The sequence below is a fragment of the Bos grunniens genome, chromosome 9, assembly GCF_055505025.1.
Source record: "Bos grunniens cultivar Pamir isolate PY7600 chromosome 9, Bosgru_T2T1.0, whole genome shotgun sequence".
NCBI classification, from domain to species: Eukaryota; Metazoa; Chordata; class Mammalia; order Artiodactyla; family Bovidae; genus Bos; species Bos grunniens.
The window spans coordinates 43,236,266-43,259,876 of NC_141173.1; the positions used below are offsets into that span (position 1 = coordinate 43,236,266).

The 23,611-nt window shown below is 46.0% G+C and overlaps 1 protein-coding gene across 7 annotated transcripts in view; it reads left to right on the forward strand.

Annotated features, from left to right (window-relative positions):
* Positions 1 to 23,611, forward strand: part of SCML4 (Scm polycomb group protein like 4) — a 100,029-nt gene that overhangs the window by 53,769 nt on the left and 22,649 nt on the right. For all 7 annotated transcript variants that reach the window (XM_086317464.1, XM_086317466.1, XM_086317467.1 and 4 more), the window contains 3 exons: positions 6,016 to 6,145; positions 9,086 to 9,286; positions 14,261 to 14,455. In XM_086317464.1, the coding sequence (XP_086173590.1) occupies positions 6,016 to 6,145; positions 9,086 to 9,286; positions 14,261 to 14,455 (526 nt within the window). The remainder of the gene's footprint in view (positions 1 to 6,015; positions 6,146 to 9,085; positions 9,287 to 14,260; positions 14,456 to 23,611) is intronic.

The following is a 23,611-nucleotide window of genomic DNA, read 5'->3' on the forward strand; positions in this document are numbered from 1 at the left end:
TATTCCCAGAAACAAAGCTCCAAAGAAACTTAGGATGCCACATTTCTTCTAATCAACACTCAAAAATATGGCACTGACACTGGTTTTATCTCAAACTCTTTGTTTTCAAAAGTGGTCTAATGCAAGGTACATAAATAACATTATGAGTTGAAAGAGAACTTAGAAACCAACAACCCGGACTTCCCTGGAAATCCAGTGGTTAAGACTCCATGCTTCCACTGCAGGGGGCATGAGTTCAATCTCTGGTCAGGAGAACTAAGATCCCGCATGCTGTTGGTACAGCCAAAAATAAATAAATAAATCCAACAACCCTATCCTCATTTAGGGCTTCCCTGGTGGTGCTAGTGGTAAAGAACCTGCCTGCCAATGCAGGAGACATAAGAGATGCAAGTTCTATCCCTGGGTTGGGAAGATATCCTGGAGAAGGGCATGGCTATCCACTCCAGAATTCTTGCCTGGAGAATCCCATGGGCAGAGGAGCCTGACAGGCTACAGTCCATAGGGTCGCAACGAGTTGGACACAACTGAAGCAACTTGGCAGGCACACACCCTCATTCGGAGGATGAAGCCCAGAGGTATTGAGTGGTTTCCTCAGAGTCCCGTGTGAACTGGGGGCAGGACCAGGATTAGAACTCCAGCGTCTCTGAGGCCTGTGTTCTCTTCACTCCCCTGCAGTTTGCTGGGCAATATGAAATCATGTCAGTTCTCAGTGTCCATTTCCCAGATGAGGAAATGTGGATGCTTAGCTTCTCTTCATGTTTTCTCCCAGAAGTACTATGTAGAACCTATCGTGTGGTATTTTGCAGGCTTACTGCTTGAGTAGTAGAGGAGGAATATTTAGAATCTTGGAGACAAGTGAGTCTTCCGCAAAGTTAACTAAATGAGCAACAAGTAAAATGCTAATGTTTTAAACTAATGTAATAGAAATATATTATCAAAACAAAGTTTATGTGAATAAATCTAGAAGTTATCTTTGCTTTTGCATTTTATCTCTCCCATCACCCTAGTTTCAATTCCAAAATACACCTGAATCCAACCAATTCTTTGTCTTCACTACTTTTACCCTAGTTCAGCCACCTATGCCTCTTGCCTGCACCATATGACAACCTCCTCACTAGTGTTCTTTTCTCTATTTTTGTACCCCCTCATCTATTCTCTGTATAGCAGCCATACTTTACTTTATAAAATAAAATCTAGGATGTGTCTTTCTCTGCTTAAAATGCTGTAATTGTTTCCATTCCTCTTAGAGACTGTATTTATTTACTCAGGCTGCTATAACAAAGTACCACAAACAGTGTGGCTTGAAACAGGAGTTCTGGAGGCTAGAAGTCCAAAATTAAGATATTGGCAGGGACATGCTCTCTCTGAAGGTTCTAGTGGTTCTGAAGGTTCTTGACTCTTCTGAGCTTCTGGTGGTTGCCTGCAATCCTTGGTGTTCCTTGACTGTAGACCTATCACTCCAATCTCTGCCTCCATTGCCATATGGCATTCTACCTGTGTGTATGTGTTCAGATTTCCCTCATCTTATAAGGACACAAGTCACTGGTATTAAGGCCCACTCTAACCCAGTGTGGCCTCATCTTAACTTGATTACATCTGCAAAGACCCTATTTCCCAGTCAAGTCCCATTCACAGGTACTGGGGCTTAGGACTTGAACATGTCTTCTTGAGGGGGACAGGATTCAGTCTACAGCACTGACCTAGAAAGTCCTCATGATTGGGCCCTGACCACCTGGCTAACCCCATCTTACCTCCTTCTGCCTTGCTTACAATTCCAGCCACCCTGGCTTCCTTGTACTTTGAAGAAGCCAAGCTTTAGGAGGTTTACACTGACCACTCTGTCTGCTTGGAAAGTTTTTTCCCCAGGCTCCCTCTTGTTATTCAGATCTTGAAGTAGGTGTCACTTCCTTATCGGCCTACCCCAGTCACCGGTTCCCTTTTATCACATCACCATATTCTACCTCTCAGAGTAGTACTTATCACAATGTGACATTTTTGTTGTGTGTTTCTTGTTTCCTCCTACTATGATATTAGCTCATCAAGAACAATGACCTTATCTCCCCCATTCACAGCTGTATCTTCAGCGCCTAGAACAGTTTCCTGTGCACAGTAGGTGCTCAATGAATATTTGTTGAGTGAATGACTACCTCATGGAATGAATTTTTTTTCCCTTTTCAGACTTAGCTTAAATGATGCAACTTGGAAAGAGCAGCTCCTGCCTAAGCAATACTTAGGGACCATTGCAAAATGTATTGGGAATATGTTTTTTAAAGGGGATCATGAGCAAGTTGTAAGGTAAGAAGGTGGGTCTTCAAAGATTGGGGAGATATGGTCCCAAGTGGGTAGGTGTAGAAAATGTAGATGGGTCCTGGGAGGAAGATGGACAATTCCCTTTCCTGCTGTGGCTACAGGAGCAGGAAACTTGGAACTCATTTGTATTTCTGGAATTTCTAATAATAAAAGTATAATACCAGCAGCAATAATGATAATAAATGTTTACCGAGTTCTCACTTTGCACTAGCCCTGTACTAAATGTTTATACTTCATTCTTACCATCCTTGTGAGAAGGTATCATCCTTACAGATGAGAAAAGGCAGACTCTGAAGGCTGAGTAACAAGACTTAGCACAGCGTTAATGAGTGACTGAGCTGGGTTTTGAACCCAGATCCAAAAGCTAGTGCCCCACTGCATGTGCCCACTGCTGTCCTGAACTTAATTATTTCTGGCTGTGCCGGGTCTTTGTTGCTGTGTGTGGGCTCTCTCTAGTTTGGCGGGTGGGGGGTGGGTACTCTCTAGCTGCAGTGCATGGGCTTCTCATTGTGGTGGCTTCTCTTGCTGGAAGAGCACAAGCTCCGGAGTGCGCGGCCTTCAGTAGTTAAGTCAGTTAGTTGCCCCACGGCATGTGGGACCTTCCCAGGCCAGGGAGCCAACCCGTGTACCCAGCATTGGCAGGCGAATTCTTAACCACTGGACCACCAAGGAAGTTCCTGAACTCATTTTTAAGTTCTGCTCTGTTGTTTCATCCTCTCCTGATATGCAATGTTAGTCGCTCAGTCATGTCCACCTGTTTGCGACCCCATGGACTGTAGCTCTTCAGACTCCTCTGTCCACGTAATTCTCCAGGTAAGAATACAGAGTGGGTTGCCATCTCCTTCTCCAGGGGATCTTCCCGACCCAGGGATTGAAGCTGGGTTTCCTGCATTGTGGGCAGATTCTTTACTATCTGAGTCATCAAGGAAGCCTCTACACATATGTATACTCCCCAGATCACACTGCATATCCTTCATTTACCCACTTCTTGTTGTCAATCTAACAAATACTGTTTAGTTAGTACATCTGTTTCTGCCACACTTGCATATTTCTAGAAAAATACTTGAATTTTACATTCTGACCCCTTCTCCTTTAGCATGCCCTGGCCACACATCTCAGTTTGTAAGCGAATCCCTTCCCAGCTGTTGTCAGTGATTTTCTATAGCAAGTGTCTTAGAGAAGGTCTTCCACTGAAGACAGCAGGAACAAGAAACACTCCAGGCCCTTACTTTGGATCTGTGAATGGAAAAGAAAGATGAGCCGCTCCCAAATTCCCCAGCCCCTTTGGTGGAGGCTCCAGCTGGCAGGGGCCACCTCTACCCTTCTGCTTCATCCCTTCACTATACTTCAACACAGCAAAGCACAGCCACTGGCAACCAAGCCCTGGATGAGGAATCGCCACACCCATTTGATTATGGTTTTGAATTTCAGGTAAAGGTGCCAAAGCTGACAGCATCTGTATGGGGCTGTTGGCTTTGAAGGCCAAGGGTTAGCTCTTGTATGTCAGAGCAAGGCGTCCTGGGCAGCAAATCTACGCTGCCAAGAAAGAGGCCTCTTCTTCTTCCTTCCTATTTGTGTTTTTCTTTTTTTTCTATTTGTGCCAGATTCTGTTTTTAAGATTTTTAAAATAAATTATATTTTAGAATAATTTAAGTTTAGAGAAGAGTAGCAAAGATACAGAGGATTCTCATATACCAGACACATAGTTCCCCTTATTGTTAACATCTTACATTATAGTGTTACATTTGTCACAGCTAGTGAATTAATAATAATACATTATTGTTAAATAATATCACTATTTTAATGAGATTCATTACTTCTTCCCTGTTCTGTTACAGAATTCATCCAGGATACCTCATCACACATTCAGTCATCATGTCTCCCCTGGGCTGTGAAAGTTTCTTAGACTTTTGTTGTTTCTGATGACATTGGCAGTTTTGAGGAGTTTGGTCATGTATTCTGTAAGGGCTTCCCTGCTGGCTCAGATAGTAAGGAATCTGCCTGCAGTGAGGGAGACCTGGGTTTGATCCCTGGGTCGGGAAGATCCCCTGGAGAAGAGAATGGCAACCCATCTCCAGTGTTCTGGAGAATCCCATGAACAGAGGAGCCTGACAGGCTACAGTCCATGGGGTCCCAAAGAGTAGGACACAACTGAGTGACTAACACTTTCACTTTCATTCTATGAAATATTCTGCAATTTGGACTTGTTTGAAGTTTATCCCATGATTAGATTGGGATTATGGGTTTTTGGAAAAGAGGTCTTACAAGTAAGGTGCCATTACCATCATGTCTTATCAAGGGTGCATACTACTGACATGGTTTATCACTGTGGATGGCGATCTGGCTCCCCTAACTGAGGTGGTGTTTGACCGGCTTATCTCCTGTAAAGATACTTTTTCCCCATTTCCATACTGTCCTCTTTGGAAGGAAGTCACTATGCGTGGCCCACACTCAGGAGTGAGGAGCTATGCTCCACAATAAAATACTTAGAATTGTTATCCCTGGGAGATTTGTCTATTCTCCCCATATATTTACTTAGTCAGTCATTCATTTATGTAAGTATGGAGTCATGGATATTCACTATAGACTTTTTTTTTTTTTTACTACTTTCTTTATCTGTTGCTCGTGTTGCTCCTGGTTTGACCACTGAAACTCTTTCAGATGACTCCTTTGTCCCTGGGACCTACCCCTTTCATTGTTTGTGTATGTAGGTAGTTTTTTAATTTAGTACTTGCCTTTTTGGCACAGTAAGATGATCCAGGCTCATCTTGTATGTTTCCTGTCCTAGCCCTAGAATCAGCCATTTCTCCAAGGATACCTGGTTCCTTTGATTGAAGAATGGTATTAGAAATCAAGATAGCAGCATTTTGTTTTATATTATCCATTAAAAACCAAAACAAGCCATTAAAAAAGAAAGCAGCAATGAAAAGCAGTCTGGAGCAGGGTTGAAACACAGGTCAGCAGTGAAGAGGTGAAGTAACTGACTTACTCATATTTTTAGGGTGGAGAACTGAAATTAGAAACTTGTCTGTTGAACCATGGTACAAAGAGTGATTTGTTGGTATTGATCCATCACCTAGTCATCTCTCCCTTAATCCATAACAGCAAATTTCAGCTCCTCATTTGTGATTTCAAGTGAGCAACGTTCAAGGTGGCTGCTTGTCACCACTAAAGAATGCACTCATCTGCACTCTTAGGCTCCACCGCAGGAAAAAACCCCCGAGAAGCATTTGGAAGACCAGCTCCTGCTCTCTTTGCCAGCAGGATCCAGTGCGCTCTGTGAGCAGAAAGCTCAGCAGAGTAGACAGAGCTTCAGGGCTGCTCACTGGCTGGCTGGCTGGAAAACCCTGTCTTAGGAACCTCAGGAGCACAGGGGCTCAGGCGGGGAACGGACCCCACCCTGCATCCTGCCCTCAGGAGGCTTACGGGCTTCAACTCTTCACACTTCTGTGTGTCCCACACCCATTGCCTGACACAGTCATTTCCTGGGCGGCTCCACTGTAAGGACGGGGTGCAGAGCTCAGCTCTGGGTGTGATCCAAACTTGAGTCTTGCTCATGAACTCGAATCTGAAGTTCAGCTTCCAAAGCAGCACAGTAGGAAGCATGATGGAGTAGCAGTGGTTAACTGAGCCCAGGAATGAGCTTGGGAAGGTGTAGGGAGCATCTCCAGATTTTTCACTGATTCCATGGGTTCTCTCTTGCAGCTTAAGTCTCGAGTTCTCATGACTCCTTTAGCCCTGTCTCCTCCACGGAGCACACCAGAGCCCGACCTCAGCTCCATCCCTCAGGATGCAGCCACGGTACCCAGCTTGGCAGCCTCACAGGCTCTCACAGGTAGGTCAGGTGAATGAACTCCAAGGCTGTGATGACTTGTCCACAAGCTAAAGTTCTTTTGTGAGCTAGTGAGCTACCACCGAGATGGCTCAAATGAAGGATTTAATGTGTGTTAGCTGGACAACACATAGGATGACCAAATTCTCTGAGAACATTATTCAAATGTCTCACAGCCTGAATTATTTGCAGTTGTTTTTCAATGCATCTTGAATTCGCTGGTTGCTGTGAGTGGATGGGGACTAGAAAGAGTGGTTGTTGGCCCATCTTCTTCTCTTCAGAGACAGGTTAACTTTGTACCAATAGTGAGCCTGCTCACCTCAAAGAGTTTCTGTCCCTGTGTTTGTGCTTCCAGATCTCCTAAGGATCCTGATGTCCCCCAGTCCCACCTAGTACCAGCCAGTCCAGTCAGGGTAGACCTCTGCCCAGTCTCTCTGATGGGGTGTCCACCAGTGGACCGACAGTTCCATCCCAAGAGTAACAGCAATAGGATGGTCTCTTTCTCTCTTACACACACACACACACACAGATCCTCCTCATCACAAACCACCCCCAGCCCCATCCCATTTCAATTCCTTGGTGCCCTCCCCATACTGTTGGGTAAAAACCAGACTTTGCAGTATGGCCTACAAGGCCCTGCTCTAGTCTTTAGGGCCCACCATAGGATCATTGCATATTCTCTCTTCTCTTTCTGGAATGATCTTTCCTCTGGTCACCCTCTCTTGTATCTCAGCTCAGGTAGTGGTGGTGGTTTAGTCGCTCAGTCATGTCCAACTCTTGTGACCCCATGGACTGCAGCCCATCAGGCTCCTCTGTCCATGGAATTTTCCAAGCAAGGATATTGGAGTGGGTAGCCATTTAGTACTCCAGGGGATCTTCCCAACTCAAGGATGGAACCCAGGTCTCCCACATTGCAGGCCGATTCTTTACCATCTGAGCCACCAGAGAAGCCCCATCTCAGCTCAGGTACTTCCCTCAAAAAAGCCTTCACTGACTTTCCTGCCAGGGTTCCCAGGAAGAGCTCTTCCAGCCCCTCCCTAGTGTTTTTGCAGCCAAGGTCCCACTTCACTTTCTGTAGTTCTCTGAGTAGGTCTTTCTCCCCTGCAGGGCCCTAAGCTCTCTGAAGCCGGGGATCATGTCGATTTGGTTCACCATTTTCTCTGTGGGGCCTAGCACACTACTGCCTGGCATGAAGGTCCCTTGTCAGTTCGGGGTTTTACCAAATCATCTGGGCTTAGTAGGGGAGAAGGCAACCTGGTAGAGTGAAAAGAGCACACAGGTCATGACATCAGAAAGACGTGAAACAAATCCCTGTCGCACCACTAATTATACTTTCTGAGCAGCCACTTCACCACTTTTTACCTCAGTTTCTTCATTACCAACAAAATAATAATATGTAGTTCTCAGGTTTATTTTGAAAATCAAACAAGGTAAAGTATATACAATACCTGGACTATATAGTAGCTGCTCAGTAAAAACTAATTTTCTTCAACTTTATTACTGTTTAATCCTTCCAAAATTCTTATGGTTTCCTCTTAAAGTCTTTCTTCAACACTCCTCTGCACTAGTGGCCCCCAAGGTAAGATGCTCATATCTGGGCTGGGGACATAGGGAGACGTAAGAGGAGTCATTAACCTGTAGAAGAAAATATGATAGCTACTATTAGTATTTCTTTTTATATCACCCTTTAAATTTTTCTATTTTTTGATTGCATTTTAAATGTATGCAATACATTAATATGGTTGAGAAGGTCTATAACCTATAAATAAATAAACACATTTGGGGACACATGCTTAAAAGATTTTTTTACCAGTATGATGTATTTAAAACTGCAGGGAGGATTCCCCTGGTTATCCACGGGTTAAGAATCCACCTGCCAATGCAAGGGACACATGTTCAATCCCTGGTCCAGGAAGATCCCACGTGACTCGAGGCAACTAAGCCTGTGTGCCACAACTACTGAACCCATGCTGTAGAGCCCATGCTCCGCAACAAGAGAAGCCCACAATGGGAAGCCAGTGTACTGAAACTGGAGGGTAGCCTGCATGCAGCAACAGAGACCCAGCACAACCAAAAATAAATAAAATTCTAAAAGAAAAAAAAACAAAACTAAAACTACAGGGGCTTCTGGTTGGGCTCACCTAAATGGACTACTGAGTGTGCATTATCCCTGAGATTGTTGATAGAATTCTCTTTAGAACTCATCGAATATATAGTTTTTGGAGTAATTAGCATCATGTCAATTTTTTTTTTAACTGAAGGTTAACAACAACAATGATGGCAAATGCCAAACATTATGTATAGCTTGAGAGCTTCTTGAGAGGAGGAGGGAAGGTTTTTTTTTTTTTTTTAAATGGAAGATAATTGCTTTACAATGCTGTGTTGGTTTCTGCCACACAACATGAATCAGCCATACACCTGTCTCCTCCCTCTTGAACCTCTCTCCCACTTTGCACTCCATCCCAACCCTTTAGGTCATCACTGAGCATCAGGCTGAGCTCCCTGTGTTATATAGCAACTTCCCACCAGCTATCTATTTCACATATGGTAATGCATATGTTTCAGTGCTACTCTCTCAGTTTGCCCAGAGGGAAGATTTTATATGTGTATATTCCCAGCATAGAAATACATTTGTACACACGGTCCATAACTGTCTATGCTTCAGATTTGAATACATCGGAGGGGACACACCTGTCTGTCTCTTCCCAACCAGGAGGCTGTCTTGAGAGCAAGCCCTGGCAGTTGGGCTTTTTTTGTCTCTTTTACTTGTCAAGTTGGGAAGAATTGGTGCCACTTTGGCCTTTTCAGCTTTCCCAAGGCCAGAGCCAAGGGGACATGGCTGAGGCATCCTGCCCCCGCCCCCCATCCCCAGCCCCGCATACAGGAGCCACTGCAGGCCTGATGTGCTTTGATACTGAGGGCTTTGTGGGTCTCTTTCCACAGTCTGCCTCTACATCAACAAGCAAGCCAATGCAGGGCCATACCTGGAGAGGAGGAAGGTGCAGCAGCTCCCTGAGCACTTCGGGCCTGAGCGGCCGTCAGCAGTCCTGCAGCAGGCTGTGCAAGCATGCATCGACTGTGCCCACCAGCAGAAGCTGGTCTTCTCCCTGGTCAAGCAGGGCTACGGTGGCGAGATGGTGTCAGGTAAGGCCCTGGAGTGGACGGTATGAGGAGGGCAATGCAGGAGACCCTGGTTCAATTCCTGGGTTGGGAAGGTCCCCTGGAAAAGGGATAGGCTACCCGCTCCAATATTCTTGGGCTTCCCTGGTATCTCAGACAGTAAAGGATCCACCTGCAATGCAGGAGACCTGGGTTTAATCCCTGGGTTGGGAAGGTCCCCTGAAGGAGGACGTGACAACCCACTTTAGTATTCTTGCCTGGAGAATCTCCATGGACAGAGGAGCCTAGTAAGCTACAGTCCATGGGATCGCAAAGAGTCAGACACGACTGAGCGACTAAGCATGGCATCCATGGGTGTCTCCAAAGAGGAAAGCAGCTGAGTCAGGCTTGGGGGACTGTGGCCAGGGTCTGTCTCCATCTGCTGGGCTCCAGGGGCCTTAAATGAGCCTGTGTGCCAAAGGGGCCTGAGGAGAAGAGGCTCCCGGACCTGGGTAAGAAGACTAGACATCTGAATCCTCTCCCTTGACTTGTCCCTTTCTCTCATCTCCACTTCCAGCTCATCAATAAATCCTATTGTTCTAACTTCCAAATACATTCAGAATCAAGCCACTTTTCATGACCCACAGTAATCACTCTGGTTCTTTCTAAATCTAAGCCAGATCATGCCCCTCCTCTGCTCCAAATCCTCAACAGCTCTCATGTCACTCCCAGAAAAAGCTCACATCCTTACAAGGGCTCCCAGGCCCCATGTGACCTGGCTCTGGTCACTTCTCTCTCTTGTTTTTTTTTTTTTTTGGTCACTTCTCTTAAGTCCTCCATTTGACTCTGGTCACAATGGCTTCCTTCGTATGTCCTCCAACCACGCTCCTCCTGCCTCAGGACATTTGCACCTGCTGTTCTCTCTTTCTGGAATGTTCTTTCTCCAAGTGTCCATGTGACTTGCTCCTAGACTTCCTTCAGATTTATAGTCAAATGCCACCTTCTCAAAAATCCCTTTCCTGACTACCCTGTCTGACACATCAGCCTTTGTCACTATTTATTCTCCCTTCCTCCATTTCATTCCTTTTTCATAGCACTTGTCACTGTGCAGGGAAGTGGGGAAAGTTCATGGTCTCAACCTATCTCACAGGATATGTTTTTGTTTGTATTTAACAAGAGCTCAATCCCACCTCGCAGCACACTCCTCCAGTTTGCACCCTGACTGAACAGCATCCAGAGGGAGGGGGAGGTGTCACCACAAGGCGGAGGCGGACTTTAGAGCTCCACCCCCTCAGCTGCTCCCCTGACCGAGACTGCCTGTCTTCTCCACGTGTACAGTGGTTGTCACCACTTGCCCTTAAGGCCTTGGAGCTCCACACCTTTGCAAGATGCTTTGAATCCGAGAGGACAGCCTGGTGTCTTCTCTGGCCCAGCATCATGGACACAGCCTCCATATACCCAGGCAAAAGGGAGCCAACTTTCCATTCACAGGGCAGTACAGGTGACCCTGCTGGCTGGCTAAGAGAGGATTTGAGAGAGGGGCCTCTAATGTGGCTGTGTCCTGCAAAACCAAAACATAAGTGTTTTCCTGGACTCCAGGTCAATAACCAGGGTTTGCAGGTGGGGAGATATTGCAGCACAGCTTCACCAGCTCATCCTGACTCAGCCCTCCTTCTGGAGCTCCCTCTGAGAAAGAAGCTGGATCTGTCTAGCTGGTAACTGATTAAAACAGAACTTGGCGAGGTCTGGGTGCATGTGTCTGACCCAGGGTGACTTCTAAGAGACTCCAGTAGATGCGGGCAGAAGAGAGGAGGAAGAAGAACTGCACCAAGAGGGGCCCAAGAGGAGAGTCCCACTGTCAGACCTCTGAGGGCTCCTTGGTTGTTCTTTCCTGATCTGAGAGTCAGGTTCTCGAACCTGGACTGCTCTCTGAGGTTGAAAGCCTTGTCCTTTTCCTGGCTAAACAGCAGAGCTCAAGACACAGACCAGTGCTCAGAGAAAGCTCTTCCTGCACTCTGTGCCCCTCCCTCTTGAGTGAATCCCACCCAGGTTCTTTGTGGCCCTGCCCTCGGCTGGGAGAGCAGACCCCTAACTCTCTGGTCTGCTGCTCAGCCTTTCTGTGGCCTCAGGGGCCTTGGCACTGGCGAGGAGGTTCTGCAGAGCCTGACACCAACATCCGAGCAGGCAAAGCCCTGCCAAGTTTCCCCTGGCTGAGGGATTCCCAGGAAGGCCAGAGTGGAGTGCCTGGTCTTGGAGAATGCAGTGGCACTGAGGAGCCTCCTCCTTGAGGTTGTGAAGCGGCACAGTGGTCTTCCACTTTTCTGGTGGTGATGTGGAAGCCCAGCAAGATGATGATTGCTCCAAGGTGGTTTAGGGAGGGGCCTGAGGAGAAAGACCCAGTCTCCCCCACTGTCCACCTAGAACCTGAGCCTTCAGACACTGCTTTTTAAACATCCTCGTGGGCACAACGTGTAGAAAATGGTGACACTAGTGTGGGCATCGTGGACCTGAAGAACTCAAACCTCCATGCTTGGGCCTCGGGCCACCCCAGAGGCTGAGGGCCCATGTCCCAGTACCATGGCCCATTCCCGGCACACCTGTTGGGATGCTCTGCCTTAACCATGTTCTCCCAGAGGGGTAGCTATTGAGATCTCACATATTACATGTCTGCTTCCAGGAGGTGGGATTTTCCCACTGTGTGAGCTTCCAGGAATCTCTGGGAATGTGGAAACCCTGATCTAAGGCACAGGCCTGATGCCCCAGACCCACCTGCTGTGTGGTCAGTCTCCATCTCAACTAGTCTTTTAAGGTATGGGAGGTGAGCAGCAGTGCCTGCCCCTCCCCACTTCCCCCCCTCCCCCCACCCAAGAGGGAATCTCCAGCATGTCCCAGAGGTCAAGATCCTCCTTACTGAGCCCCTTGGCAGCTCTTTGCTGACCCTCCCAATCAGAGTCATTATTATGGAGCATTAAAGTGACAGGCAAACGCCCCTTAGAGGCCACAGGAGCTGGAAAAACACTTCAGGCCTTCTCAGTTTCCTCGTCTACATTATGGGATCATAACCTTCTTTCCACTGTCTTCACAGGACAGTCAGACAGCATAAATGAGGTGATAGACATGAAAGCTCTTGTTAAATTATTAAAAGTTACACAAAAGAAATGATTCTTTTTATTTCTAATTTGAATGGGTAGGTGTGTGTGAGAGTTTATTTTTCAGTTCTGAAATCAAAGTTAGCTCTGGTCGCCTTGTCCCAGTCCTTGCAGTGCGCTAGCCTTTGGGAGCTAGAGTATAAAAGTCCAGGCTGCGTTCCACATGTGCGCACTGAGGGCAGAGCCTGGAGGAGGAGGGGAGCAGAATGTCCTGCTGGGGATCTTTTTATGTGTTCCCCACACTGGAGCTGGTGTGTGAGCTTCACATGGCAACAGAGTTCCGTGAGGAGGATTACACAAAGAAACAAGTTCTCAGCTGGAGGAACTGGATGTTTCTTCAAAATTCTGGTAGCCCTAGAGAAATTGAGTGTGATCTAGCATCACTACGGAGAGAACACCGAGAACACCTTTGGAGTTCTTTTATAAAGACTCCTCCCCAGAAGGCTGAATGAACCCTGAACACTGGGTTAGAATTGGACACCTCAGTATGAACTCAGTTTTATTTGAATACACATATATATCTAGATCTGGGCTTCCCCAGTGGCATGACGAATCTGCTTGCAGTGCAGGAGATGTGCAGGAGATGTGGGTTCAATCCCTGGGTCTGGAAGATACCCTGGATGAAGGCATGGCAACGCACTACAGTATTCTTGCTGGGAAAATCTGGTGGACAGAGGAGCCTGGCAGGCTACAGTCCATAGGGTTGCAAAGAGTCAGACACTACTGAAGGGACTGAACACACACACCCGTGCACACACACGCACACACACACAGTCACATCTAGATACAGACATTTATCAAGACCCACCTTTGATCCAAGTCTGTTTATCTAGAGTTGCTTAAAAAATGACGGTGTGTCAGAGGGATGCAGGAGTAAATCTGCAAGCTCCCAAAAGATAAAAACTGGAATAATTTAGCAATAAAATAAATAACATAGTGTTGGACAGCCCACAGTACAAAATAAGTATATTGAGTCTACACTGTTATTAATGAATAAACAAATAAATAAGTGGAGGAGAAGGGACAAGTCTTCCTTATGGAAGAATTTCAGATTATATAGAGACTGTTCCCTCTTCAGGAGGTAGAGCCTAATCCCTCCATTGCCCTTGAATGTGGATAGGACCGTGTGACTTATTTCCCAGGAACAGAATATGAAGAATACAGTGGAGAAACATAGCAAACACTTTCTTGGCCAGGAGATGAAGGTTAACATCCCAGAGATGTCATGTGTCTATCTGATGCAAGGAGAAAGGCGCTTTGCCTCTGCAGTCTTCCTCCTCAAAAACTCATGTGAAAGTGGGTGTTAGTTGCTCACTTGTGTCGAACTCTTTATGACCCCCTGGAGTGTAGTCCACCAGCTTCCTCTGTCCATGGAATTCTCCAGGCAAGAATACTGGAGTGGGTTGCCATTCTCTTCTCTAGGGGATCTTCCTAATCCAGGGATCAAACCACAGACTCCTGCATTGCAGATGGATTCTTTACTGTCTGAGCCATCAGGGAAGCTCCCCAAAAACCATAACCCCAGTCGAATCATGAGAAAAATGTCAAACAAACCAAATTGAGAAACATTTTACAAAATACATGATCAGTACTCCTCAACACTGTCAAGATCATGAAAAACAAGAAAAGACTGAGAAACAGTCACAAACCCGAGGATACCAAGTTTACGCAACAGGTACAGCCAATGTGATCTCCTGAATGAGATCCTGGAACTGAAATAGGGTGTTAGTGAAAAAACAGGTGAAATCCAAATAAAACTTAGTTAAAAGCACAGCAGAACTGACCACACCAAGACCTGTTCCCCAGGGCTGATGGGCTTGTGGCTTTCTCCAGAGTCCTGCTCTGAGTAGCTGTGTCTGTGCTTTTCCAGTCTCCGCCTCCTTTGATGGGAAGCAGCACTTGCGGAGCCTGCCTGTGGTGAATAGCGTCGGGTATGTCCTCCGCTTCCTCACCAAGCTGTGCCGAAGTCTCCTATGTGACGACCTCTTTAGCCACCAGCCCTTCCCCAGGGGCACCAGCGCCTCCGACAACGCCCCCGAGAGCCAGGAAGGCAGGATGGAGTCAGGTAGGCTTTTGTGGTCTGTCCTCGGGGCCTGCAGGTGGTTCCAGGTGTCCCTGCCCTCCCAGGGCAGAGGAGGCTGCCACTGAGGGGGCTCCTGGGAGCTCTAGGAGCTAGAGGTTCCCTCCTTCTGCTAGAGGTTCATGAGCTGCCCCTCTGGGCATCTGAGGCACAGTGAGAGCCGGCCAGGACCAAGGACACCCCGACGGTCCCCACCCAGGCTGCAGTGGAAGAGATGGCTCCAGCTACTGAGAGCTGACATTGTAACTTTTAGGCCTATGTTATTAGAATGTAGACACTGAGACAGCATCACTTGTAATGAGTGATCTTTTTTCCTCTCTTCTAATAAAGACTCTTGAGCATTTATTCATCATTGTCGAATAATTGAAAGACTACTAACCTAAGTAACAAAGAAATCCTGAAGAAACAAGGGCTAACGAATTGATTACGTTGGTCCTGTCTGGGGGCCTCAGGTTCCTACCCAGGTCAATAAAACGTGTAATACAGTGTCTATCATGGCAGGAATTTGACCTGGCTGTAAATCATATATGTCCTCCAGTGAGATTTAGTGTTTCTCCCTCATCACAGGACAGAAGGTATCCCAGGAGCTAAATGCCTTTTGTACCACCAGCCCCAGAATAGCTCAGTGTAGGGAAGTGGTCGGTGGGAAGGGCAAGACCACCTGGACAAACTTGCCACACCATTGTCTGCCCAATAGGCTAGGTGCCAGTGGGAGCTGCTCATCCCCCACGTAGTGGCCCTGAGTTATGGATTTGAAGGCAATGGCACCCCTCTCCAGTACTCTTGCCTGGAAAATCCCATGGACAGAGGAGCCTGGTAGGCTGCAGTCCATGGGGTCGCTGAGGGTCGGACACGACTGAGCGACTTCCCTTTCACTTTTCCTTTCATACCTTGGAGAAGGAAATGGCAACCCACTCTAGTGTTCTTGCCTGGAGAATCCCAGGGATGGGGGAGCCTGGTGGGCTACCGTCTATGGGGTTGCACAGAATCGGACATGACTGAAGCTACTTAGCAGCAGCAGAACATGAGTCCAGATTCTAGATTTCAGGTTTCAAGGATGAGGAGACATGTCGCCTTTTTTCTTTCTCTGGAAGCAGTGTTGTTGATACATAAAGAACACATAGATGGTGAAACTGAAATCTAGCCATTATGTCATTCTGCAAACATTTGCTGACCCCTTTCCTATTCCAAGTACCTTGTGAGACCCTGTCTTGGAATAAGGCAAATACGTGAGCTTAGGAAGTTTTTGAGGTATTGAGTGACCAGTGTGAATAATGAAAAAACCAATACATTTGCAGTTATGTGCTCACAGACAGGTTTAGAGAGTTCAGCAGAAGGATACTTATAATCAGAGTGGCTATATTTTAAGCCTAGGAGGACATCAGGGAAGATTCTTAGCATAGATTTTTCTCATATAATGTCAAGAATCTTGTCTACAATTTTACTTTAAACTCTCTGAGACCTGGGAAACAGGAAGAAATCTGGCCTTTACAAAGAAAGGTACCTAATTAAATATAGCCTGTGTGAGCAGATGCTCTATACTTCTGTGTTTTCTTGATGCCTCTATATGTCTGAACTTGAGAAAGTCTTCTCATGTCTCTGGGCCTCAGTTTCCTGTGTGAAATGAGGGGTTGAGTTGCTCATGTATAACCTTCTGGTTCTGACAGTCTATGAATCTGGCCTCTCCTATAAACCTTGGTTGACTCAGAAACATATTGTAAAGCTAATGTATCTTCCAGTGAATTTTGCAATGAGAACAGCAGATGACTGATTTCATTTGACAAACTCTTAAGTCATCGTTACATTGAATAAGCAATGACCTATGGGACATAATCATAAAGTCATAGAACTCATGTCTCCCATTCTCCTTGAAATAAATGTCACCTGTGAGACCACTTATTCCCTGTCCATGGATGAAATTTAGGGCAGATCTCCTGCCTTTCCTGGCTCCTTTCAGAAAACAAAACATTCTTTAGTGAATAGTTAACATCCAGGTCAGTGTGATCATCAAACTTTAAATTTCACTCAAAGATGTAACTACTTCCCATTCCCAGCACAGCCCTGCTTTGGGCCAGTTGCCTGCAGCAGCAAAGGAAGATATGGTTGGCTTCTCTTCACCTCCTGCCTAGTCCTGTGTTTTTGCCCCTTCTGTGTGGAACTAACGGTGATTCCAAATCCTTCCTGATCAGAGTGAGGGAAGGAGGAGAGAAAAGAGGTAGGAGAGTTTTTGCTTGACTAATCCCACTGTGAGCTGGCATGAGGCTCCCTGGTTCTGGCGGGTGTTTCAAGCTGATTCTTCATCCTGTGGGCTCTTGTTGTTATTGTTCAGTTGCTAAGTTGTGTCCAACTCTTTGCGACCCCATGAACTGCAGCACTCCAGGCTTCCCTGTCCTTCACTGTCTCCCTGAGTTTGCTCAAACTCACGTCCATTGAGTCAGTAATGCCATCCAACCATCTCATCCTGCATTGTTCCCTTCTGCTCTTCCCCTCTATCTGTCCCAGCATCAGAGTCTTTTCCAGCGAGTCAGCTGTTCACATCAGGTGCCCCAAGTGTTGGAGTTTCAGCTTCAGCATAAGTCCTTCCAATGAATATTCAGGGTTGATTTCCTTTAGGACTGACTGGTTTGATCTCCTTACTGTCCAAGGGAATTTCGAGAGTCTTCTCCGGCACCACAGTTTGAAAGCATCAATTCTTTGGTGCTCAGCCTTCTTTATGGTCCAACTCTCACATCCATACATGACTTCTGGAAAAACCATAGCTTTAACTATGGACCTTTGTCGACAAAGTGATGTCTCTGCTTTTTAATATACTGTCTAGATTTGTCATAGCTCTTCTTCCAAGGAGGAAGCATCTTCTAATTTTGTGGCTGCTGTCACTATCCGCATTAATTTTGGAGCCCAAGAAAATGAAATCTGACAGTTTCCATGAGTCCTTTGGAGAGTCCCCATCTCTCATCTGCACGTTCATTGTCAAAGACAAAGGCAACTCTTCTCTGGCTGATCATTTACAGTTCTTCCCACAGCCTCAAGGCATCTGCAGGTAAATCTCTGGCTTCTCTTTCCTGAGGCCCCTTGTGCCTCCAGATAGTCCCATAGAAAGGATCTAAGCTGATCTCACTTCAGATCTGGTCTCTTAGAAACACTCACACATCCTTTGCGCAAACAGACTCAGGGCCTGCGGGCTGATCTCTGCAGCACCTCTCCTTTGTTCTTCCATCAGACTTTTTTCTCATGGAAATGAAACAATAATACTTTCTGTCTCTTGAGCTCCAGGGTCGGAGATCAAGCTACTCACAGGGCCACACTGAAGCCCATGGGAACATGGGACAGTTTTTTCTCCACAATTTGTCTTCTATTCAACCTGCTTTTCAGCCTCTGCAGTTGGGTGCGCCGCTGCACGTGGGTGGTCATCTACAGCTGTAAAACTGGCTTCCCACCACCTCTATCTCTTTTTGCAAGATTTCCACACTTGACTCTTGTATGGGGAGCCTACTGTCGTGCAGCTTCAGCCAAAACTAAAACTAAAATAATTTCATGTTAACATCCTGTCCCAGGAACCCCCCTCCAGCTTTCCTTAAGTGATCATTGAAGAAACCCTTGCCTTGGTTTCCACCATATTCTCTCCCCTTCCAAACTCACCATGCTGAGTGAAGTTCCTGTCTTTTTCCTGGAAGTAGCCACCTTGTTTCTTCCCTTGACTGGGGCAGGTATTTCTACCTAAAGCTGATTTCCTTCCTAGGTGTTGTGGCTTTAGAAGCAATTACTTCAGTTGTCGTCAAGAACCTTTCCCCAGCCCATGGATGCTTTGAAAAAATGAATTGCTCCAAATCAACCAACTTTGTGGAAATTGCTCCTTATGCCCTAGGTGTTACAGGACCAAGTGCTGTGTGTTTCATGTGTCTCGGGGCCTCGGAGAGGGTGGAAGAAGCAGCAATGGCATGGTAGGCTCTGAGCAGCCCTCTGGCACATGTTTCTCCTACCTGTCTCCATGGGGCCTAGGATGATACCATTAAAGAGTTTGCCTTTAGAATAAGACATTGCCTCTTTAGGACTGCCTTGTCAAAGTTCCTTTGTGTGCATGCTAAGTCGCTTCAGTCATGTCCGACCCTTTGCGACCCTATGAACTGTAGCCCAACAGGCTCCTCCATCCATGGGATTCTTAAGGCAAGAATACTGAAGTGGGTTTCTCTGCCCTTCTCCAGGGGACCCTCCTGGCCCAGGAATCAAACCTATGTCTCTTATGTTTCCTGCACTGGCAGGTGAGTTCTTTACCACTAGTGCCACCTGGGAAGCCCCAAAGTTCCCTTAAAGGATAACATATCATGTTATTATTACCTTGGATGAGGAATTAGTTTATTACCCACTTTCCCACCATTGTGGCAAGAAAGGCAGGTGCATTTATGAGGGAAGGGCTGGAGGTCTTTGTTGACTTAAGGCTTCATATCCATGTTATTCCTAAACAAGATCATACAGTCTTGAACTCATTTGAACCAGATCCTGCTCTGCCCCAAGGTTGTTCATTCAAAGCTGGAGTGTTCCAGGCTTGGTGCCACACAGTTAGAGGGTTTGTCAGCATTCATTAGGGCATTTCCAGAAGACAGTAAATCAGACAGTTAAGAAAATACAAAGCCAGGACACACAAGGAACTGTCACAGAAACTAAGATGTTTGTGGTTTTGTTTTGTTTTGTTTTTTTAAAAAAGGATGATTTGGGAAAGAAATGATTTTCTGTTCTAGGATGTGACACCAGGTCACATGGATTTGTCCTCTGTGGTCCTGAAGATATACTTAATTAACCTTCAAGTCTTGTCACTCAAGTTCTGGTCAGGAGCATCACCATCAGCCGAGAAAGGAAAAGCTCAACAGCCCTCCCTCACTCCTTCGCAACAGATCCTAGGTGTTTAAAGACACATTAAAGTTTGAGAAGTGTGGGTGTAAGGAGTACTCTCCCAGGTAAAGGACTTGGAAGCTGAATAACACAGTGGAACTCTCAGAAGATGGCTCCCTCGGGAGTCAGGTGGCATTGACATTGTAAAGATCTTTGAAAAGTCAAAACTGGTTAGAAGTAGATGGAGCTCCTTGGATGGTGTGATCTCCTCATGACTGGTGACAAAAGCAGATGTCCACTTGTCAGGGCCGTCAGGCTGAACTCAGGCATCCAGAGGATGTAAGAGCAAGATGTCCTCTCTGGTCCCTTCCAAGCTGAGAGTCACAGCTGGGAGTGGCAGAGAAGAGCCGCAGATAGTAAGAGGTGAGGGCCCCCAGGAGCCCTGTGGTGGGATCCCCCAGGAGGGAAGATGAGGATACCAAGGTAGAAGGGCTCACAGTGGAGCAGAGAGCGTGCTTCTTCCACATCTCTTCCTCAGACCTTTCAAATATAAACTCTCTCACCAAATGATCTTTCTCTTGTGTTCAGGGAAAACCAGCTTCAGACCCATTCAGCTGCCTGAATTCAGTCTGGACCGTGGAGTTCTTGGCTTGAGATTGGGAAGTTCAGTCATTTTCCTCTATGTCTATTAACTGACCACCAAATGTTCATGTTATCTGGTGGAGAGCAGCTCTCTGGGTGCTTTAGGAAAGTGGAAGCAAAAACATGGATTTGATAACATTTTTGGTTCTGGATTTGCATTTATAACAATTTTACTTTACCTTTGAATGGTGGCTTCCCTGGTGACTCAGAGGGTAAAGTGTCTGCCTGCAATGCGGGAGACCTGGGTTCAACCTCTGGGTCGGAAAGATCCCCCGGAGAAGGAAATGGCAACCGACTCTAGTAATCTTGCCTGGAAAATGCCGTGGATGGAGGAGCCTGGTAGGCTACAGTCAATGGGATAACAGAAAGTTGTACATGACTGAGAAACTTCACTTTGAATGTTGGGGGGAAAAGGTCTGTTATAAGTAAGCTTTAGCCAGTGCTTCTCCACTTTGACTGTGCCCTGGAACGACCCGGGCATCTTGATGAAATATGGACTCTGGCTCAGGATGGCTGGAGTGGGCTGAGAGCCTGTGTTTCTGACAGGCTCCCAGGGGATGTCCTGTGCCGTTGCTGCTTAGGAACACAAGGAATGAGAAGGTGTGTGCTGACTGAGTCCTGCTCACAGAGGGAAATTTATGTCAGGTTTTCAGTAAAATACACCTATCTACTCTAGGATGCTGCCGCCCTGTAGGAGCACTGATGCTGAGGATGAGCTGGATGAGATGTCCATGGGTGTGAGGGGCAGAGTGGTCAGGCAAAGTGGCACAGGTGAAAATGCAGGTGAGAAAAAGGAGGTTTGCAGTGCTGGGGAAGAAGGTAAAAGACAGAAAAGAATGATGACTGGCACATTTCTCAGTGTGGCAGCACGGAAAAGCACTGTGACCTCCGACCAGCACTGGCAGGAGGGTCTTTGTTGCCTTCCGAGCTTCCCAGAATCCCTAGAAGACCCTAGGGATCCATTCTCTCAGACCCTTGTCTGCACAGCATTCATGGCTCTTAATTCTGCCTTATACTGCTAGAATCCAGGTCCAGACCTCATCTCCCTAGGTAGACTTGACAGTGGGAACTTGAGGACAGCCTGAAACACAAGTCCGCAGTAAATATTTTACTGACTCCAATTCGGTGTGACACAGCAGAACAAACTGTGCTCACCAAGCATTGGGGAGATCTTCTTTGGAAACCACAAATGTGATAGCTGAAGTCTTTTGCGAGATCTAATTTAGTGATTGGTTTCCTGCCTTCTAAAGGTTTGACTTGATGGGAACAAATTGTTTACTTTTTGTTGAGTAGCTTTTTTGATACACAAATGGTGAGAATGGGAGATGAGAAAGGCCATTGATTCTTGACGCTTGATGTTTTTGTCCTTGGCTGGTGGTCTTGGAGACAGGCACCAGAAAACTCTTGGAGTAACAGACATGCACAGTACCTTCTGCATACCCAGCATCTAGAAATCAAATCTGCTTCTTTGTTGAACTACAAATTTGTCTAATGTAATAGCTCTACAAAAGAATGACTATCCAGAGAATATCTCTTTCCAAAAGGTTGTTTATTTCTAAAAGGCAATAGAGTGTACCAAGTGGCATGAGTTCCATTATATAGAAACATCCATATGGCCAGACAGCAAATGTGTTCTGAGTTCCCTCTACTTGTGATGCCTGCAGAGCTGAGGCCACTTGTTCAAAGCCAACCAGAAAGGCAGCAGCGAAGTGGAAACTGAGCCCAGGTCTCCTCCCTGGCCCTTTGCTTTTCCTCCCAAGCCTATTGATAAGGCCCCATTACCCAGCACTCACTGAGTGGGGTATATGTCTTGTTTCCTGGCTCAGAAGTGTGACCACACAAAATGGATGTTCACAAGTGGCTTGTGGTACCCTTGTGTCACTTCTTCTAGCAAAGATGTAAAAGAACAAAACAAACACCAATGCCCACTTAGCAAAATCCAGGCAGAAACTGAACTCTAGGTAGATCAGTTATCCTTTCTCCTTCTGGGTTAATATCTTGGCCACAAGGAGTGTCTCATCCTTATCCTCGTGCCCTAGTTGCGTCATTGCTGGATGACATCCACAGGATAGGCAGAACCTATCATCCTAGACACCAGGAGAACTTCCTCATCCCTACAAAATCCAACAAAGTGGCCTACTCCACCAATGCTAGGCATGGTTTTCGTGCTCACTCAGTCATGTCCAACTCTTTGTGACCCCAGGGACTGTAGCCCACCAGGCTCCTCTGTCCATGGAATTTCCCAGGCAAGAATACTGGAGTGGGTTGCCATTTCCTACTACAGAGGATCCCAACCCAGGGATCAAACCAGTGTCTTTTGCATCTCCTGCATTGGCAGGTAGATTCTTTACCACTGAGCCATCTGGGAAGCCCCAGGCATGGTTTAACCCAGTATTTTAAATAATATATGAAATGATTGGGTTAAAAAAAGAGCAATGAAGGAAGGCATGTGCAGGCCAATGATCAGAATATTGCAGAGCTATGTTCATCCTGGTATAGCCATGGGCTATGTGAACAAAATGAGTGGTTTGATTTTCGAGCCATGTATTGAAATTGGGGTCATTTGGAAGGAGAAAAGAGTATTAGTGCCAAGCTCAGTTTTTAAGAATCTTTGAGAGAGTCTTGATGGACACATGAAAAGGAAAATGTCCAGGACTTCTTTGGCAGGCCTATGCTTAAGACTCTACTTTCAATGCAAGAGGCATAGATTCAATCTCTGGTCAAGGAAGTTCCATATGCCACAGGAAAAAAAAAAATAGAATGTCCACAAGTTCTGCAGTAAATACAAAGGCCTTCCTATATTTTTAGACAGATATGTTCAGGAGAAGCCCAGCCAGAGCTCTTACAGCATGGGAGAGGGACCGATTGCCAGTGTAGAATTCCTGATCTTAATTCTGCTTGTATGCCTATATGAGTTCATTTAGGAAAAGCTATTTATTCTATTTTCAATGATATCATTCATGAAAGTATACTGTCTGTACTTTTAAAAACACTGAACTAAAAGGGAAAAAAGGAACCTCTAAGTAAAACACTGGGTTTTGTAGAATCTTAAATAGATTTTTACAATGTTCAGCAATTTATTGAATTCTTTTGCATTGTAAGGCTTAGGTTCTCTTTCAAATCCTACAGATATTGAGGAAGCACAAAGATTCAATAATTATTGGTTAAATGAATGAATGAATGCTCCAATTAAATTGTTGGAACCTCCCAAGGTATTTTACTCATTTATTTGGCTGTACCAGGTCTTCATTGCAACACACGGGATCTTCGAGCTTTGTTGAGGCATGCAGTCTCTTTTAGTTTTGGCATGTGGGATCTTTAGTTGCAGTGGGCAAACTCTTAGTTATGCCATGTAGCATCTACTTCCCTGACCAGGGATGGAACCCCAGCCCCCTGTATTGGTAGCACAGAGTCTTAATCACTGGACCACCAAGGAAGTCACTCAAGGTACTTTCAATATGAGATAAATAACCCAGTATTGAATCACGTTGACCAATTTGGTAATATTTTAATGTTAAAATGAAACAAAAAGAAACAAAGATAATGCTCCTCTTTCAAGGTCACAAATAAAGTCATGGTGTGGATTAAAGACACCAAGACTTGAGGAGCAGAATGATGATGGTTGTAAATCCCTAGTAGGCTTTCTCCTGTTTGGGAGAGCTCCTTCTAAGA